A 21,334-nucleotide genomic window follows, 5' to 3' on the forward strand; every position below is an offset into this window, starting at 1 on the left:
CTATACTTCGATACCAACTATAACATTTTTTTGATAACAAACAAAAACGTTATTAGATTTAGCCGTAACAGAATAGTGAAATACAAATGAGCACAATGAATAATTCTATCGGAACGAGGAAAGTAATTACGCAGAGAAAGAGTTAATAAGATATTAAGAGAGAGAGGCCGGTCCATTCTTTTATGTTATCCAGCCAGTTTGTCTTTGTGCTTCCTCCACTCTACCTTGAAGAATGACTTTACACCAGGGGTTCTCAACCTGTGGGTTGCGACCCCCTTGGGGGTCGATTGACGATTTTCCAGGCGTCGCCTAAGACCATCGAAAATATGAATTGTTTTTGTCTATTCTTCTTTAGCTGTTTGTGTGGGGAGAGGGGGGGGGGGTCGCGGCCAAGTGAAGGATTCTAAAAAAGGGGTCGCCGAGCTTAAAAGGTTGAGAACCGCTGCTTTAGACAGCGAGTCATGTCTTACAAATATGACCAAACCAGCTATAAAATAGTACAAATTATTTAGGTTATAAAAAAAACAACTAATTCTTAAGCAATACATTATCATTTAATTGCCATTAATTAACTTCATGGATCATTCACCTTTCTTTATTCGTGAGTGTCGCTCTCATTCTGATTATCTCCCTTGCCTTTCACTTTTCTTCCAAACAGTTCATTAAAATTGAGCCTATATTTAGAACTCATCTTGTAGTAAAGGATAAAATGCACGTTGGAGTTGACCGAGTGCAGCAGAAATCCAAATGACCAACAGGTATTGAAGAGGTTGACCTCCTTGCCCACCAGACTGAACTCGGTCACGCTAATCGTCACAATGGACAGCACCACCGTCGGGATGAAGCAGACGATGAGCGACAGCGCCACCAGCACTATCATCACCATGGTTTTCCGGTCTCGCTTTGACATGGCTGCTGTCTGCCGCTCGCTCGACGTCGTCTGCCGCCTCCATTGCGATGTGCGCTTCAGCTCCAAGATTAGAGCAGACGTAAAGAGGATGACGGAGAAAAAGGAAATGAGGGTGAACGAGCCGTGGAAGAGAAACGTCAGCCCTTTCGTCTGTGGCCGGTTGCTTCGAAAAGCCAGACCAAACGTGGTTTTATTTTTGGCCAGGTTGTGCGTCCAGTCGAAGTAAGCCGTTGAGTATTCGGGAACAAGGGAGAGAATATTCGCCAAGTAGATGCCAAATATAACCCCGGCGGTTCTTGAAGGCGTGATGACTTCTTTGATCTTTAAGGGAATGGCGATGGACAGACATCTCTCAGCCGTGATGTACACGGTCATCCAGCTAGTTATACGAGAGGCGCAGCCGTGAGGCCAGCCAGCTGTCAAGTAGGACACTTCGGTGAAGACAATATTTGGATCAAGATTGTTGATGAACGGGTTACTGCAAATGTTCAACCACAGTAGAGTGACCAGGCCGACCAGGTCAGCGACGGACATAGCAAACAGGCTAATGTTCATCGAAGTGTCAAGCCTTTGCTTTAAAAACACGCATAAATTGATGACGTTGGCCACGGTTCCTGTGACGCACAGGAAGGAGCTTAAAACGACATGATTGACTAGCAGAAAGACGCTGACCACAACATCGCTGACCAGTGGTGTCCAGGTGCCACGCTGGACATCAGAAATGACTGATTGTACGCTGATTTCATTGGTCAAGTTGGCAGCCATTTTAAACCGCGAAATGAAAGAAAAAGTAAAAGTCACTGAAAGGACTTAATTTGGCTACTTTAAAAACTTACACTTGTGAATATTTGTTTCGTAAACATTGACAACATACCAAAACTTTTTATCAAAAAAAAAAATCAATTGTACCATTTAAAAAATGTAGATAGATTTAGAATTGATATAAAAATCGTTCCGACTTAAGAACGTGAGAATAATGAGTTTTCCTAAATATGTTTCCAACTGGTAAAGCAAGACACTCTATAAGCCTAATATTAATGTCATCTTTAAATCAACAACTATCAGACACAATCCATTAGAGATTCTCATCAATTTCCGGAAAAAAAAACTATAAAAAACTAGATTTTTGCAGTATCCGTTGTACAAAAGAAAGGAAATAATCATAAATTATAATTTAAGGTAAATAATTTAAGGTATATTATAAGTGTGCACTTTTTTTCACCATATTAGAAGGAGAGTACTGTGTAATCATACTATCTTAGCTCCTTCCTTTGTAGTGCATTTTAGTACGTCAGTTTTGGTAACACGGAAGTTCAATTTAGAGTCCTTGACCTTATTAGTTTATCGGGAAAATCCTCAGTAGTGAGCTCTCTAATATTGGAATGTTTGTTGTTGTTTTTTTGACTGCGTGACATTTGTTTTTTTAAGCACACTTAAATAAACGTGTGTTGGTATTTAAATTTTTATTCTCTGACACCCTGGTTCCGCCAACTTACTCTAATACTTTACGCAAAAAAAAAAATAATCCAAATTAAAGTCAACAAAAAATGTTTAAATATTGTATTTTGAACAAACAGAAAGTCAATCAATGTATAAGTGAGATAGATTATTGATAGTGTAATTTTGGTTCTGTTTTGTTTCTTAATCTCCAAATCCATTTCAACAAAGACATTTAATTCCTAAAGATAAGTGAACGACTACAATTATCCGAGATTATCTCTCTACATGTTTACATCTCAATAAATATAATTAAACATGTACAATATTATAGTTCGATATCTTTGCATACTGAAGTTTCCCGCGTCTATAGAAGTAGTACATTTAAGAATCAATGTTTGCTCCAAGGCGTTACTGCCATTTTATCTGTGGCGCGTGCACCCTGCAGGGTGGATGTTTTGTAAATGCACATCTCACGATTAGTTTAGCATGTCAAAAAATTGTAATTAGTTAATTTTCCGTTGAAGTAAAAAAAAAATGTATAATTGTTTTGTACGAAGCATCCGTACTGGTTGACACTGGTTTTTAATTAACCAGGCGAAACAAAAGGACGTTTATGATTGAATGGTTGCTTTAATAGCCCGAGGACAGAATTTTGACTTAAAACACTGGGAAAACCTGGCCACTTGCTTTCTTGAAAAATTACACAAATTCATAATAATAATAATAAATAATAATAATTTTATTAATTAAACAAAATGTAGGCTCAAGGCGCTGTAACAACATTACAAACAAAAACACGAGAGTTAAATGACAGTTAATCTAAAAAGGTTTTAAACAGATAGGTCTTAATGTTCTTCTTAAAAGTGGTGTAGCATGTTGTCTGTCTGAGATCAATGGGGAGTGAGTTCCAAACCTTTGGTTCGTGAACTGAAAAAGCACGCAGACCGTAGCTTTTGAGGGAGAAACGTGGCACTACTAAAAGCGTTGAGTCCATTGAGCGCAGGGCCCTCTGGGGGACATATGGAGTAATCAGTTCGCTAAGGTACAAGGGCATCTCATTGTTATATATACACTGATGACAAAGTTCATCACTTAAAAGAAATTTCATAGCCACGATAAGAAGAACTAACAAAATAGATTTCCTTTTTCCTTTTGCAGACAAATCAATTGATGATTAAATAGTATATTTCGTAGGTTGAAATTGTGTGAGACACTTTTTTGTGTACTAGTCATGTGACCGCAGTTGTGTGTCAAGGATTGGTCTCCTAAGTCACGTGAGAAGTTAAAAAAGGTAGATCTGTGCAATGCAGTGGATACAGTAGAACTGATCTACATTGAACCCAAATAACTTGACATTAATTTAATGGAAGCTAAATAATTGGAGATTCTCATACATGGTGGTAATTCTAAAAAATAGCAAGCTTTCTGGTGTATCAGGTGTACGAAATATAGGAAGTGTTGATTGTCACAGTCTTAGTTGACATTGCATGATCTAAAGTTCACGTCATGTTAAGAGTTTAAAAGACACGTGGAATTCCTGATGTAGAAAACAGGAAGTAGAATGAATTAAGTTAGACTTAGAGGTCAGTCAAGTCAAGTAAAGCAGACAAGTAAAGTCAAGTTAGTAAGAAGTCAAGTGTTATTCTTTGGACCGAGTGGTCAAGTATATTTTAGTGTCCGGGATGGAGAGTAGCGACTTAGAAAAGTCTGTAGTAATTTCAGTTAGAAAGTAACTTGTGGGCAGTTGTTGCCAGTGGTCTTTTGAGACATGTATTAGTTGATCTATATTTCTACACAGTGTTGCCCGCTGAGATGCGGACGTGATTTGTTGTTAACGTATTGGATACTTTTGATACCGCTGTTATGCGGATAGGATTGTTTATTATTTCTTGACTTGTAGCACTAACAAGGAGTGCAGTGTATTATTATTATTATTGTAGTAAAATAAACTTCATGTTTGTCTGCTGAAACGGACTTAGGTCAGTTTATACTATTTGTCTTGTCACGTGTCAAGAGCACCTCAGGAAGCAAGAACTCAGTATTACACGACATTCGCATTCGGCAACCTTACACCATTCAACCTTTCATTGACAAGAAGTGTTGATACACGATGTTTAAAAAAAAATACATGATTTTCTTAACATTTACGTAGTTGTCAATGTTAAAGTTCAGTTTAGCGTCATTGACATTGTTTAGTTTACAGTGGAACTCTCCAATACGATGTAATTAGAAAAATATATTTGCTACGGGAAAAGTGCGAAATTCTAAAGAATGAAACATAAATGGAGGTAGAAGCTTTTAGTGTTGATGGATGGTTGCCTGGTCGCGCGGTTCGCTCGCTGGACTGTCGTTCGGATTTATCGACGGTCGAGGGTTCAAACCCTGCCCGCTCCCATCCCCCGTCGTCCTGCGGGAGGTTTGGACTAGGAAGTAAACTATCTTCAACTCTGAAGGAACATCCGAATTATGTAAAACAAACGAAACAAACAACAAATTATGAATAAGCACTAAGGTGCAAAGGTTATCAAGAGAAGGTGAAGAAAATATGGCGAACCAAAGACAGGCCCAGGTGTAAACTCGAACCACTGATCCCGACCCGGCGTCATCGCCTAGCAGCCACCAGGTGCCAAAGGAACATCCATTTTAGCCATCCCGCTATCAAAAAAAAAAGAAAACAAAAAAGAGCGTTCAGTGTAGATCAAGCGAGTGTAGTTATTTAGTCCCGCATCACCAACCAGGGTCACGCCCCCACCCAGAGGCCGGCAACGTTCCTATCCATAACAGCCCCCACAACTGTTGTCGTCTAGTATTGTTAGATTGAAAGAGATAGATGCAATTTAAATTAGGGTTTTTGTTTTTGGAAGATTCAGAAACCCCATTGGCAGCGAATAACATGCTGGGAATTACTCCCTTAGAGCACGTGAGAGGAAGCGAGCAGCAGTGAGTCTTAAGGTTGCCTTGTCCCCGTACAAGGACAGCCTCTGTGTCGGCCATGAACCAGTTATCTCTCCTTGTCCCAATCGCCTTTCGTGCAGAACTCTGCATTCGTAAAGAATGTGGTCTATTGTTTCGTCGTCCTCCATGCAATGGCGACACCGTGAGAGGTAAGCACCAACTGGACAGTGTCCGACTCGGAACTGGGCTAGGACCGCCTGTTCCGCACGATTAAAAACTCTTTAAAGAACAGCAACTTAAAAATACATTCGAAACGAACTAAATAATGTTTATGTCCCTTTGCGACAATTAAACGAGTTTACCATCGATCACAGCGGGCTACATTCATTTATTTCTTTTCCAATGCCAGTCTAACATTTCATCGTCTGCTATGACACGGTTGGGAATTAGGCGCGAAAAGTTATTTGTTTCATAGAAAGGGATATGGTTTTCACTTAGTGACAATGACGCGACTAGCAAACACATGACTAGTATTGGAGGAAGAATTGCGAAATGTAAACAGGGTTAATGTAAAATGCGAAATGAACTTTTGATGGCTTTATAGACAGGTAGGGTTTATTGACATTTCAGTTCCATGTACCAATAAGTATGTTTATTCTCAATTTGAGCGACTTTGGCATAAAATATACCTGCTAGCAAAGCATGGCTGAAGTGAAGGCTGGAGAGTATGAATGCCAAAGTTAGCTTTTTTTTTTGTTGTTGACTCCGTTGTCAAATATGGCCTGGAGTAATCTGCGCAGCTGCAGAGATGAGTTTTATTATACAGTCTAAAGCAGTGTTTCCTAAACCTTATTCCGCGGAACCCTAGTGTCTGAAGTCTGAATAGGTGTTCTACTTGAATAACTAACCAGTAGACCACCATGTGAATAAATAGCTCTAAAAAATAAGCACAATGTTCCGCTAAATACTCATAATGAGCGAAGTGTTCCGTTATGGAAAAAGTTTGGGAATCACTGGTCTAGGGTCGTTGTTGGTCACTTCTAACAAGGAATCAGGCTCTGTTATCAGTATTTAAAGTTGATTAAAATATACACAGCTTAATATTGTATGTAAGAGTGATTTCGAATTTAATATCAGCATTTAGATTTTCTGCTTATATTCTGTGGATTGAGTTTGAAAAGAATAACGTTTAAAGAAGTTAATAAGTTGTATTTGTTCTGGTGTACAATACAAATACACAAAATGAAAACAAATGCAACAATGTTAAGGACAATTTCAACATCAATCTCCGTATAACTATGTGGGAAGCGTGGTCGAGAGGCTAAGTACGCTTGGACTTGGCTTGGCTTGGCTACCTATGAAGGGGGCTCGATCCGGATACCCACCCCTCTCCCACTGGTCCACAAATGAGATTGGATCATAGCGCTCTGGGCATGCTATAAGCATGAAAGTAGCGCTGTATAAAAGCTATAATATATATGACTCCACGACAGGGGTTCTCAACCTGTGGGTCTCGACCCCCTTTGGGGTCGATTTACCATTTGCCAAGGGTCGCCTAAGACCATCGAAAAATATGGATTAGTATTGTCTACTCTTCTATTGCTGTATGTGGGAGGGGGTCGCGGCACGGTGGGGGATTGTAAAAAGGGGTCGCCGAGTTAAAAAGGTTGAGAACCGCTGCTCCACGAGATAAAACAAAGGCAATAAAAGGCAGCAAATGTAACGTTAGAGATGGCAAGGCTAATATAATGCAACGTAATAATAGCAATGTCTTCGATTCCGAAGATTAAAGAAAAGTGCAGTACTTCACATGACTACTCAGACCCAGTTGCGACCCACATATTTTTCCACATCTAATGTGGACAAAGCCGCTGTCTATTTAAGTTTAAGCCTGTTCGTTACAAGGGCTTTCAAAATGTGTGTCCCACGGCCTTCGTGTTCACCAAAATAAAACAAATTACCGTTTAATCGCAAACACGCATTTTACTGGATGTACACATTAACAAAACAATTTATAAAGCGAACATCAAGGTATTAATTCATACAGTCTCTTGTATTTTAATTCTTAACTTTTACTTTTAATTCACATTTTTGTCAAAGTAAACAATTTGAATTTTTTTTTCAACAAAGCTTATATCAACTCACTCTGTCTGTCTGGTAAAAAGTGTGTACACGTTATTTCTCCCACACCCATTCTCGGATCAAGTTGAAACTTCTCACAATTATTCATTGACATAGACAAGGCATGAATCAATAAAAAAAAATAGTAACCAATTAGACAATTAATTACTGGTAATTTATTACTTTGCCTAATAGCAACAAGGAAAACTAATACTTTAGTATTCACATTTATGGCTAAATTTGTTGGGTTTAGACCCCTATAAATAATTGTTAACGCTATTTCTGTCTCACACATTCTCCGATAAAGTTGATACTTTAAACAATTATTTATCGAATTAAACAAAACATGAATCAACAATTAAAAATAGTAATTTAGTCAATTAATTATTGGTAATTAATTATTTTGTTTGATATCGAATGAGAGAAATAAAGTGTACATTATTGGTAGATATAGTTTTTATGACGGAGTTCTTCCCCTTTAAATAAGCTTTATTTTTTACTTTTTTTTTTAAGAATTTTTTTTTTTAATTTTACAACTTCCTATTATCCCATGAAATTGAAATTTTCCACAAAAGCTCGGACTCAGGAAACAAAATTTTATTAAAATTTCAGAAAGGTCATTTTATTAATGATGAAATTTAAATAAATTAAAAGTTATTACAAAGCTTAAAAAAGTATGGGCACTTTTTATCTGTTTGCCTTAACTCTTTCTCTCCTAACTGACGATACCAGCGTTGATTCCACCAGAATGTGGTAAATAATTACGGAGAGAAAGAGTTAATAGATTTTTTGTCCTCAACCTGCGATCGTAGCTGTGTATCAAGGATTGGCCTCTTCAGTCACACAAGAAGTTAAAAAGGGAAGAAATCGTTTCTCGAGACGTAAAATGTCACAGAAGAGTCAGTAGAGTTCCCCCCTTTCAGATCTTGCGATGAAGTAAAGGTCATTTGTTACTCTGGCCCACGGTTAACGAGGGTGTCATGTGGCCAGCACAACGACCAAAGGCCTTAATTTTTCCACAGGTAACGCATTAGAGCTGGTTTGATTCAGAAGAGCCATAAAAATACCGAAATAAAAAATTCCAGTCTTTACCAGGATTCGAACCCGGGAGCCCTCGCGCCTTCGCAGTAAGGAATAGATTCAAATATTTTTAATTATTTTTTTCCAAACAGGTGCGACTGAACGAAACAAAGTTAAGCGTTGGTGTCACAGTAAAGACTATTATTATGATCTTGGCAACAAATCAAAGATTTCGTACGCACCAGGCAGGGCCGGTCCTAACAATTGCGGGGCCCTATGCGAAACGGATTGCGCGGTGCCTACTCTGGGTAGCGATGAGGATAAATTCAAAATTTAAATTTTGTATACAGAATATATTCGTCTTTGCAATAAATTTTATTAAAGTAATAAATTAATAGTTAATTAAATTAATTATGAGTTTTCATGAGATGTTTCAGGAGATTTCCAAGACTTTTTCGTGTATATTTTGCAATTACAGGAAATTTCTAGGAGGCCGTGGAAGCCCTGTTATTATATATAAAATTTAATTTAATAGTTTACAACTAGAATTAGCTCGGTCGCATATGTTGCATTGGCTTAAGGCCGGCCCTGACACCAGGGTTCCATTTCCCTCCCCGACGCCACCAATAGTTTGTTAACCAATATCTCTATATCATACTCTTTGCACGTATATACAGCTTGCTGTGATATTGGCAATTTTTCAGGATGTGGGACGCTAAACTTATCTTTTATGTTGCAAGTAAACAAACAAAAAGAAAAAAAAAACTATTTGAGCTACAGGCGGAAGATCTAAGAAAAAAATGTGTTCTGTAGTGTTTAAAATTGAAAAAAAAATCATACAACTTTAGTAAATATAACTTAGCAACAATTTCTTAACTCTTTCTCTCCGTAATTATTTGCCACATTCTGGTGGAATCGACGCTGGTATCGTCATTTAGCAGAGAAGGGGTTAATTTATTTATTTTTACACCATAAACCAAGAAAGCCATCTATTTATAGTCGTTCCGTCATAAAAAAAAATACTTTATGATTTAAGAATTGACAGACCATAGACCTTATACATAGGACTATGTTACAATTTGACTTTCAAAATAGCCTAAACAAAAGGTCAAAGTGATACAATGTTGTATTATACAGAACTGTTATAAAAATAACCAAAGCCTAGATCCATATTATAGCTGCAGTAATTAATAAACACAAATTTCTACATTATTATTGAACCAAGTTTGGCTTTTATGGCAGGTTGCCAAAATTTATTTATTTTTGTAAAATTATGTTGAGTTTAGTTTATTTGGTGTTCTGATGAAAACAAATATCCCTAAAAACTAACTCTAACGATTTGAAACGATGAGTTGTCGGCCATAGATCAGGGAAACTACCAACGAAAGTAGATCTAGATAGAAGGCAACAATTTACTTTTAAAATTGAAGAGCATAGTTTATATACGTATTTTATCTTTCACCAAATGAAACCAAATTCATGTTGACCAGCCACTACAATTCTCTCTATGGGATTGACAATAGTAGCATAAGAAATGTGTACTTTCTAAAATACAAAGTTATGAAAGAGCTTTTATGTCAGTTTTGGTTTAAAGATTGGTAACATAAATAAAGGACTTTGTATAACAAAGTTATATGGATACTTGCATTGTTATAAAAGTAACATTAGAATTTGGTGACATCTTCCAGTTTACAATCTATGTTCTTAGGATAACAAAGTTATATGGAGTCTTGCATTGTTATAAAAGTAACATTAGAATTTGGTGACATCTTCCAGTTTACCATCTATGTTCTTAGGATAACAAAGTTATATGGAGTCTTGCATTGTTATAAAAGTAACATTAGAATTTGGTGACATCTTCCAGTTTACCATCTATGTTCTTAGGATAACAAAGTTATATGGAGTCTTGCATTGTTATAAAAGTAACATTAGAATTTGGTGACATCTTCCAGTTTACCATCTATGTTCTTAGGATAACAAAGTTATATGGAGTCTTGCATTGTTATAAAAGTAACATTAGAATTTGGTGACATCTTCCAGTTTACCATCTATGTTCTTAGGATAACAAAGTTATATGGAGTCTTGCATTGTTATAAAAGTAACATTAGAATTTGGTGACATCTTCCAGTTTACCATCTATGTTCTTAGGACTGCTCTTGTAGCGAAGACATCCAGAAATGATCTGATTAAAGGTATGCCTGTACCTAGAGCTCATCTTGTAATAAAGCAGCACTATTAGACTCGAGTTGATGGAGTGGGTGATGAAAGCAAAGGACCAGGCGATGTAGAAGACGTTCGACTCTTTCCCTTGCAAACTGAATGCTGGGACGCAGCTGGTCACGATGGAGAAGGTCACCGTGGGTATGTAGCAGACGATGAGCAGGGTGGCCACCGTGATGACCAGGACAACAGTCTTCCGGTCTCTCATTGACATGGCCACGTGCTGCGACTCGTCGGACGTAGCCGACTTGCGCCAGAGAGATTTTTTCTTGATTTTTGATACCAGAACAATTGTGAAAATGACCAACCCCACGAATGACATCATTGTTAGCGCCGCGTGTACCGCGAAAACCAAACCCTCGACAGTCAGTCCATCTGTTTCTATGTAAACGCCATTCACAATTTTGCTTTCACCTGTGACCATTTTCCAGTCGAAGTATACAGTGGACACTTCTGGGAAGAGGGTTAAGAGGTTAAGAATATAAATAGTAACAACAATACCCACAGTCCTATTCGGCGTAACCCATTTTTTCACCTTCAGCGGTTTGGCTATAGACAGATACCGTTCAACGGTAACGTACACAGTTATCCAGCCTGTAATCCTTGCTGAGCATCCATGAAGCCAGGCCCCGAAGAGATAGTGTATATCATTAAAAAAGTTCTTTATAAAAGGGCTCAAGCACGCGTTAAGCCAGAGCAGGGTCAGCAGGCTGCCGATGTCCGAGATCGCCATGCCAAAGAAGCTGATGTTCATAGAGTTGCTGAAGCCCTGCTTGACCAGCACGCAGATGTTGATGCTGTTGGCGACAAGACCCACGATGCTGATGGCGCTGCTGAGTACGACGTAATTCACAATTTTAAACATCCAAGTGGCATAGTCACTTAACAGACCTGTCGACGCAGGGGCAACAGTGCGGCACAATGTTTGATTCGTTTCACAAATGAGCTCCATATTCTGACTTTTTATTTTATGTATGTATACGTTTAAATATGAAGCAACTGTCGAGGGTAGGCAAGTCTATATCCTTCCGATAGAAAGAAACATATATTCAGAAACGTTTATTTATAATGTTCAAATTGTCTGGTTGGTGAGGAACTCCTAATACTTTATATACAATTTTGATAGAATGTTTGAATTACTATGAAAAAGAGTCCGTAGTTGAGATAAAAAGTTCATTCTAATTTAACTGGTCCTTGAACCTTTATACGTAAAAGGGCAGAGACGTTGATCATTAACTCTTTTAGTGCTGAGTTACTCTCAGGGAGTAACTTCGCTAGCGCTTTAATTACATAATAATTTTTTTTTTTTAAAAGCTACGTTAGTTTTAGTAACTCTAACCACCCTGCAGATTTTTGTTTGTTCAAGTAAACTCGATTGTTTCGATCAAAAATAATTCGCAGTGAAAGAGTTAAATCTAGCCTTTAAGGCTGTTTTTATGTACATTTAGAGCTGTTTAAAAAGTGTTTTTTTAAGTATCCATTCTGCCCGAGTAAATCGTGAATGTTTCTAAGATAATCAAATGTCTGACAAATCAAACAAATTATTAGGCCTATTGATTTTAACACGCGTATTGCTAGTTCACTTTTACAATTCAGAGACAAAATCTCTTGCGTTCTCAATACTGTCATTTTAAATCTTTATAATCATCCGAAATGAAAAAAGAAAAGATCAATTTAATCGTTGTCACAGTTGGATGAGTTTAGCTTGCGATAAATAGTGTTCTTTATAAACTTTGGCGATTTCGTCATGAGCAAATGTTGGTTACTGCACAAGGGCTGATTTGTCGAGGGAGGTTGCTCGGTCCTTTCTAATATTGAAACATCTATCAATGTCAGTTATCCAATATGAAATGGGTTTTGAATACCTTGCAATAATTTAATTCACTCAATAACTGTTTCACAAAAAAAAGCCAATAATGGTTGTATAATGATGCATAATCACAGTGTGGATTCGTGAATGCTAATATCACTTGAGAACATAGAAATCTGAGTCATTAGTTACGGTATGTTATTAAACGCTACAGGTTTTGAACCTCATGAGAAATCGCACGATCATTGTCCGATCAATAGACTTTTGTGTTCTACATTTGAGTAACAGTTTGTCGAACTCTATCAGAGCTTTGCGGAACTAATGGCTTTAACCAGGTGCCGCTCATTTAACACTTTTCTGCACTTTAGTGCCAACTTTCAAAACTTTGACAACGTCTAAAATGAGGTAGATAAATAAATAACGACTCCTGATAAATATCACTAAATGCAGCAGTCAGTTTGTTCTCTAAAAAAAAATGTTCCAATAATTCTAGAAGCTGGCAGACCATGATAATGTGTAAGAGTTAGGCGTTTAATTATTCAATTTTATTCTGATTCCTGCTATTCATTGACCTCTGAAAGCGGTAGAATAAATTCAATGAGACTATTTCATTTCAAGTTGGATGTTTAAACATATTAAAATGGTGCCCATAGAAGCCAAATCGAACAATACACATTCTGTATGTGTCAGAGGCGTAGTAAGCAAAACAGGCGCCCGGGGCAAGAAACTTAACTGGTGCCCCCCCCCCCCCCACTTTCCATGAACATCATATATAAATATAAGCTTATAAATAAAAAAGTATTTAATAATAATATAATACGAATAAATTTAGAATGTATTACATAACTAGAATATCTACAATAATGTTATTATTTGGCCCCTCTCTGCGTGTGGCGCCCGGGGCAACGTGACCCCTTGCACCCCCACCCCCCACCCCCCACTATGCCTCTGGTGTGTGAATAAAAATTGTTCAGACTTATATAATTTGTCGAATATTTCATTCTACATTTGTCAAAAGCGTTGAGAAACTACTTGTTGAATAAGTCTAATAGTATGAAATAAAAAAAAACTATTGATCAACTAGATCTAGATCTTAAATCTGAGATACTTTGTGTGACATAGTTTTGTTACATTATCTTCATAAATTGCACAAATAAAAATATTTTCTTAATCGGTTCATTCGAGTTTCGTTCTTGATATCTTGATATCTACACCAGTCTCACTAAGCGTAGGCCTATGTTTGTATTTAATTTAACACAAGTCTCACTTAGACTCACTAGACGTATGTTTGTATTTAATCTGCACAAGTCTCATTTACGTATGTTTGTATTTAATTTACACAAGTCTCACTGAGACTCACTAGACGTATGTTTGTATTTAATCTACACAAGTCTCACTAGGGCCTATACGTATGTTTGTATTTAATCTACAAAAGTCTCACTAGGGCCTATACGTATGTTTGTATTTGTATTTATCTACACATGTCTCACTATACTTTTATGTAATATGTGTTTTATTTTATTTACACAAGCCACACTGTAGGTTACATATTATGTAATAAGTTTGTATTTAATCTTTACAACTCTCTTTATAAGTATTAATGAATACGTTTGTATTTAACCAACGCAAGTCTCACTATAGGCTACGTAGTGTGTAATATGTTTGTGTTTAACCTACACAAGTCTCACTATAGGCTACGTAGTATGTAATATGCTGGTATTTAATTTTCACAAGTCTCACTTAACGTATAATTGTACGTAACACACACAAGTCTCACTGTAACAATGTAAGAATCATTCCGTCACAAATTGTTTTATTGGTCTACACAATTTAAACCGACAATTAAGCAAGGCTCCTAGCTTGAACACAGATCAGTTTGACATTTTACGATCACAAACGTTCAGTTATCGGACCATCAGCGTTATACAATCATTACTCCCGTCGTATTTACAGATCTGATAAACCCTATTTAGTTAATGGAAACACTCTAGCATAGTTTACACTGGAAAACCACAGAGGTACGTTACTGCAAGTGTCGGTTAATAGCGTCTCATTTCATCCGATAAAGGGGATATTGAACTAATATCAAATACCGACTAGTGCAACGTTATTTTCGGTACTTGACTGACAAATCTTGGGACAGTATTTTAAACCGAGCACTAATCATAACTATTTTCAAAGTTCTCAAGTACCCGTTTTAAGAATCGATTCTTTTGAAAAAAAAAGTGATGTATCGATTCCAAAAAATATTTTTTAGATTAGCGTATGCCTTGCAATGTTTCCCAAAGTGGGGGTACGTGTACCCCCCCCCCCAGGGGTACGGGAAGAGTTTCAACGGGGCACGCGTTGTACGCCACTAACTATGTTGATTTTTATTTAAATACCCATTTAATATGTTCAGTTTTGCTAAATTCTTTTTCACCATTTTCAAAACATTAAGTCGAAAAAAACGAAATCGATTCTCAGATTAAAATAAAACAACCAGAGAACCAAAATTCTATAGCGTAACGAAAATTACAGAAGGGGTACAAATGTTTCAAAAGGTTTGGGAAACACCGCATGAGATAGAATCGATATGCTACAGAATGAATGAAACATTGTGTATAAAATTGTGATGTGCTGTTGTCAGTTTTTCGTCGACCTGTCCATTAGGTCTATATGGAGAGTCCCAAAAGCAAATATGACCACACAAAAACAACTCCAGAACTTCGATTACAGTTGCCCGAAGCAGGACGTTTTGGCGCCGCCGTTTTGGCGCCGCCGTTTTGGCGCGAAGGTCGTTTTGGCGCAAGCCGTTTTGGCGACGGGACGTTTTGGCGCGAAATACATTATGTACGTTTATTGTATTATTTCTTTTAAAAGAATTATTCATATCTATGTTTTGCATGAGTGTTTGTGTTATGACATATTTTTCACGTACTAAATGTAAATGTGTGTTTGTTTTTCACATCATTTTCTTTAATAAACATTTTGGCTTGTGTATGTTTGTTTATTAAGAGGCACACTTTATTTTCAAAAAAGTTTTTTAAGATATTACTTTAAAAATTAAAAACAAAATGAAACGATGAAAGACTAAAAATTGATGCAATTATTTGTTTACATTAACATTGGTTTATTTAATGACTGTATGCTATCTCCAGCTATACATACCAAACACTTGCTAATATAAGTAAACATTTAATACATGTACCATGTTTCTCAAAATACTTTAAATTACGTATACATAGACACCATGGTTATTTGCCTAAGTCGCTGGAATTCAAGGGTTCATTAAAAAAAAAGCTACGTGCTTATTAAATTATCGTCAAATGATATCTAGCGCCAAAACGTCCCGTCGCCAAAACGGCTCGCGCCAAAACGTCCCGTCGCCAAAACGGCGTCGCCAAAACGGCGGCGCCAAAACGTCACGTACCGCAGTTGCCTATCCCGAATACTGGGAATCAGGTGGCCGGAAAAGACATTTGTCATATGTAGTGTAACAAGTAGATCTAAAAATGTGTGAATAACCTTTAAATTATAGTAAAGACGTTGAGCTAGGCTACAGGCACAGGGCCATAGAATTCTGCTGTTTGAGATTTGATCTAAGTTTCTCAATAATGTTTTCTCTCAAAAAAAAATTAAAAAAAATTCTGAGTCCTGTGCGAGGCCCCCACCAATCGAAGCCTAGTGGCCTAGTTTGCGTAAACCTAAGGCTAGCACTGATCTGAAACTCTCAAATTTCTTAGCGCTAAACACGTTATAAAAATTAGATGTCAATTAGTCCCAACTTCCCACTAGGACTCGAACCCATGATGTTCAGGTTAATAGCCAAGTGCTCCCAACTTCCTAGCTCCCTCAATTAATTAAGAAATCACGCGCCTGTGAACAAAGAGGAAATAATTAACAGATCAGAAGATGAACTAATTAACAGATATAAATAAGCTTCGCGTGCTTCTGTCTGGAGTGTTTTGAATTTAAAAATAGAACGGCTTCTATTGGCTAGCTGTGAAGAGGTCAATCATTGATCGCTGTGGCGTAAGTAACAGCTGGTGAGAAATGATGCCAGGTCACATCTCATCGAGTTGTTATCTCTGACTTGACCTACATCTGATTTGTATTCCTGCCTTTTCTTCAGCTGGCCCGCGGGACGTGGTTTACTGCTTATGTTCACATCGAAGACAAAACCTTTAAATTATTGCAAAGTTTTGCTAATTCAATCCACATCAAGAAACAAGGTAGAGAGTAGAGTTCCCTTTTCCAACCTTGCGAATCCTGGTGAAGACTGGGATTTTTTAAATTTCGGTTCTTTGCAACCTCCCAGCTCCAACGGGTACCTGACGTTAAAGTAAAAGTAAATTTCCCCTTTCAGACCTTGCGACCTATAGGGCGGACGATGTAAAGGTCACATGTGGCCAACGTTCACGATGGTGTCAACTGTCATGTGACCAGCACAACGACCAACCGTCTTTACGTTCCCCAACTAATGTCAGGTACCCGTTGGAGCTGGGAGGTGGCAAAGAACCGAAATTTCAAAATCCCAGTCTTTGCCAGGATAGTCACCTATAGTTATAATGTTTTGTTTTGTGTAATGCACCAATTGTAAGACAAAATTTCCATATGGATAATAAAGATTATTATTATTATGTTAGAAACGAACGAGTAGTCATTATCTGGCACTGTCAGGGTCGAGTTTCGTTTAAGAGAAACAAAATTCAATGTAGTCACTTTATCAGTTTCCACTAAGGAATTTTCTGGTGATGTGGCAGTAACGCTCTCTGACAGGCAAGGAGAATGTTCCTAGGCCTGTTAAAAGCCTTGAAGGTGTCTGTGAGGTCAATTGTTATTATTCCCTCGGTTGATATAACAATGGGCTTGAATGGGATATGTTGTTATTTTGGATAACTTCCATAAACGCTTAATCTCCAAGCGTAGGTTCCCATATTTTCTTTGTTTTTCTATCTCAGTTTTTCTTAAATTATGAGACAGTGGAACGGCGATGTCGATAATGGTAGCGTTTTTTTTTCTTTTTTACCAACAAACAGCAGATCAGGGCGATTGAAATCTACCGTTTTGTCGGTCAGAATTGGCCTATCCCAGTACAGAAGATGGTCGGTAGACTCGAGAACCTCTTGTGGCAAGTATTTGTAATAAGGAGGAGTATCCTTAGCGATCAAATTGTGTGTGAAAAGCCAAGTGTTGGTATACTAGCTTTGCAACTTGGTTATGGCGACCTAGGTAGGCTGATTCTGATAGGGCTGGACATCCTGCCATAATGTGTTGTAAAATGTTTTACGTGTTTCGGATGTTCCTTCAGAGTTGAAGATAATTACTTCCTAGTCCAAACCTCCCGCAGGACGACGGGGGATGGGAGCGGGCAGGGTTTGAACCCTGGACCATCGATAAATCTGAACGACAGTCCAGCACGCAAACCGCACGACCAGGCAGTCATCAAACTCAATCGACTCACCCACATTTTCACATTTTCGGCATTATTATTATTATTATTATTATTATTATTATATAGAAAAGCGCGCAGACACTTCATAATAGGCTATATTTTCACAAAACTTATTTTAACTCTGTCTGTCTGGTAAAAAGCTTGTACACGTTATTTCTTCCACAATCGATCTCGGGTCAAGCTGACATTTCTTTTACATGCCATTGCAATTATCAATTTTAAAAAAAAAACACAATTAGTTAATTACCTATTGGTAATTAACTATTTTGTTTGGTATATCGAACAAGGGAAAGAAATTTTACTTCATCATGAAGGTGGAATACGTTGAATTAGTCCCCTTTATTGTTTGTAGAAAGAAAAGTTTGTAAATAAGTATAAAACTTAAATAGTATATACATTTTAGTTTGCTTGTCTCTTTGTTGTTTGTTATAATTATGAGGGGCGTACGAACAATTTTTTTTAGATTGAGAGGCTTCGAAGAAAAGTCAATGATTAATTAGCACTTGTTTATATTTCCTAAATTCTTATTCATTCATTGCCGAGCTTAGCAATAAAGACATACTTAAGTCCCTTTGGCACAATTAATTCCCACCCATTTTCCTCTTTTTAGCAGACGGCAAGTTCGCATTATAGTATATACGATTTTATAGTCACCGGCGGGATAGGCCACCTATCAATAGACTTACCATCAAGTATGTGTTAATTTTATTATTGCTATTGCCTAGTTTGATAAACACCTGTGTACAACTGTTTAAAACAGAAAAGACGTCACGAACACACTGACATAACTGGCGTTACTTCTGACGTAGCCTTAGCAGTAACATCTTGAATGATTACACTAGGCCACGGTATCGAATAAAAAGAATATGGAAAAATAGATTTCACTTTTAGTAATAAAATATGAGAGTAGGAAAATGGACGTATTCGTCAATAACAGTTTTAAGTATTGGACACGCCAGCTCGTAAAGCGGGCGGATTCGATCCAGTCATAAGAATCGTTGCGAATAAATCAAATCGGGGGGGCGTCCAGTGTCTTTGTAAAGGGGAGTAATTTCTGTCACCTGTGCGAATAGTGGTACACGGAATATATCTATTGTTGCGCTTCGGGCGCAGCTGTTGGTTCATTAGGACTTCGTCTTGTTAGTGGACGTCTTTGGCCGTGCTGGGGGTCATTTTTTCAGCATTCTTCGACGATATCATCATAGGCCAATCGATCTACACTTGTGGATGAACTACCTGTACCGATGTCCAGTGGACAGCTTGGCCAGCACGTTTGTGTCCAGACGTAAGTGGCCAATATTTTCAGATGGTGTGTGGGTGTGACAGTATGACGGGTACTTACTGATGTCAAAGAGGAAGTGACAACTAGGTCAATATTCGTTGGTGTGTCCACTTCAGTCGCTTCTGATGTTTACGCTGTGTAACAATTTGACCAACTGCCGACGTCACGAACACCAGCATGTAGAGCGGAGGATAGTGATGAGGTCGCGGAGCTTCTCGTGCCCCTCCTACAGCGCCGACGATGCCTACAGCGACTTCTACTATTACTACCCGCACAAGTTTCACAACAATGTCTTGAACAGTAAGTAGCAACTTGAGTTAAAAGCTCTCCAGTCTATTTGATGACTGGACTCAGGGGTTGAAAGAGACGCCTTCAGTGGCTATTGTGCATAAATCCGTGTCCTGTTACTTCGAAGTTCAAGTCTGACAGTCTTTGTGTGCTCCTAAATATATATTCACGCCGAGTTTGCTCGTGTCTGCTTGTAGGATTTTAAAAAAAATAGAAACTCACAGATGTTACAATATATCAATATATACAAACGAAACAATTGATTTTCGCATACTTTTAGAAATGAAGATAGGTTTGACTTAGCCATGAAACAAGCGGAACATTAAACATACTTGTTTAAAAAAGACAACACCGGTGCCTCGTTAATCAATACAACTTATAGAGCGATTGTTTTTCTGTGAATAACTAATGAATGTTACATTTTAAAACATTTGAACATTTTTTACCCCCCCCCCCCCTTTTCCTTTTCCCAACCCTTCTCTACGAGAAAGAATCCTGGTTCAGTGAATATATATCTACTACACTTCATAATATTCTAATGATACCCCTTTAGATGTAGATTTAGAAGTGGATGCGCAAAATTTTCATAAACATTTATTTATTAAACTCTTTAATCAACCATGCCTTTTATTAACAATATACATTCCTCATCCCATATGCTAGGACAAATTTGTACAAATGCTCCTTCTTCCCTAGTGCTATTAGAGCATGGAATGGGTTGCCTGAGCTAGCCAGGAAAACCAGTGACTTGGCAGAGTTTAGGACATTGGTTAATATGCATGACTGAATGCATGACGCGTAGGACATAATCATCTTCTATTTTGAAGTAACGTCTGTATTATATAAGATAAGATAAGATACAAAGATTCAGCTTGAGATATAGGCCTAGCCCTTATAGTTACACATTGAAATAGTTAAACAATATCCAACTCATTACAGATAGACGCCTTCACTCTCCTGCTTCACTAACCAGTCTCCTCAAATATCAAACCCATCACTTGTACTTAATTATGGCAGACCAGCGCGTGGTTTCAGCACTTTAAACAACTAAAAACCAATCGCTTCCTTGACTCATGGATGCTCTCCAAAGACACACATACACCCCATAACATTCACCCACAAGCAGTTTCTCTCTCCGCGCAGCTGATGTGTCCGTACGCAGGTCAGGTTCCGACATTGCCACCAGAAGCATCGCAGTTTCGTCCAAGATATTTGTTTGTTTGTAAAATGTTTTACATGTTTCGGATGTTCCTTCAGAGTTGAAGATAATTACTTCCTAGTCCAAACCTCCCTTAAGACGACGGTGGATGGGAGCGGGCAGGGTTTGAACCCTGGACCATCGATAAATCTGAACGACAGTCCAGCGCGCAAACCGTACTACCAGGCAGCCATCCAAGATGTAGCACAGAGTGCTGCAAGCTGCTAACCTCGGGACCGAGTACCAAAGTCTTTCTCATGTTTGGGTACAGCATCAAAGCAGCTGAGGTTTGGATTCGGTGTTTTCCTTCTCCTATGTATCCAAGAGACAATTAGATCTACCTAGCGCTCTATTTAAACAGTTGTCTCCTTTTAGTTTTGTGCTACTGAGATTGATTTGGCAGTCACTCAGTATGGTTTTAACAACCGACTCTTCTCCAGTAGCACCTGCAAATTCAAAATAGTTAATAGTCAATGATTGTAGTTTTTCTTTCGTTGTTGCTGTTCTTGTTTTTAATTTGATCTCCACCTGTATTTCTATGTTGTGATCGAAATATATATTCATATAATTTATGCATATAAAAAAGTTAATACCTATCCCCTTAAATTATCAAATATAAATGCTTAGGCTAATGTTAGTGTGGGTGAAATGCCTGCTATCATTATTATATTTCGTTTTAAATTAGATTTATTCACTGACTGAACAGCGAGTTA

The 21,334-nt window shown here is 37.7% G+C and overlaps 3 protein-coding genes across 5 annotated transcripts in view; 1 reads left to right on the forward strand and 2 right to left on the reverse strand.

The window, feature by feature from the left end:
- Nucleotides 1–595: 595 nt before the first annotated feature.
- On the reverse strand, nt 596–1,675 carry LOC106063057 (uncharacterized). The gene has a single exon (XM_013221366.2). It carries the CDS (start codon nt 1,673–1,675, stop codon nt 596–598), a length of 1,080 nt encoding a protein of 359 aa, XP_013076820.2.
- An 8,815-nt stretch (nt 1,676–10,490) lies between these two features.
- On the reverse strand, nt 10,491–11,558 carry LOC106062319 (FMRFamide peptide receptor frpr-18-like). The gene has a single exon (XM_013220586.2). The coding sequence runs from the start codon at nt 11,556–11,558 to the stop codon at nt 10,491–10,493; it is 1,068 nt and encodes a 355-aa protein (XP_013076040.2).
- Nucleotides 11,559–18,898: 7,340 nt separating this feature from the next.
- Nucleotides 18,899–21,334, forward strand: part of LOC106058073 (small G protein signaling modulator 3-like) — a 48,915-nt gene continuing 46,479 nt past the window's right edge. Inside the window, exon 1 of one of the 3 annotated variants that reach the window (XM_056018760.1) lies at nt 18,899–19,435. In XM_056018760.1, the coding sequence (XP_055874735.1) occupies nt 19,261–19,435 (175 nt within the window). In that variant the 5' untranslated portion in view covers nt 18,899–19,260. The remainder of the gene's footprint in view (nt 19,436–21,334) is intronic. The other 2 variants (XM_056018759.1, XM_056018758.1) reach the window with 2 other exon arrangements.

This window comes from Biomphalaria glabrata, chromosome 2 (genome assembly GCF_947242115.1).
Source record: "Biomphalaria glabrata chromosome 2, xgBioGlab47.1, whole genome shotgun sequence".
NCBI lineage: Eukaryota > Metazoa > Mollusca > Gastropoda > Planorbidae > Biomphalaria > Biomphalaria glabrata.

Bases quoted from the DNA above. Each gene is read 5' to 3' on its own strand.
- LOC106062319 (XM_013220586.2), bottom strand. From the start codon at position 11,558: ATGGAGCTCATTTGTGAAACGAATCAAACATTGTGCCGCACTGTTGCC.
- LOC106063057 (XM_013221366.2), bottom strand. From the start codon at position 1,675: ATGGCTGCCAACTTGACCAATGAAATCAGCGTACAATCAGTCATTTCT.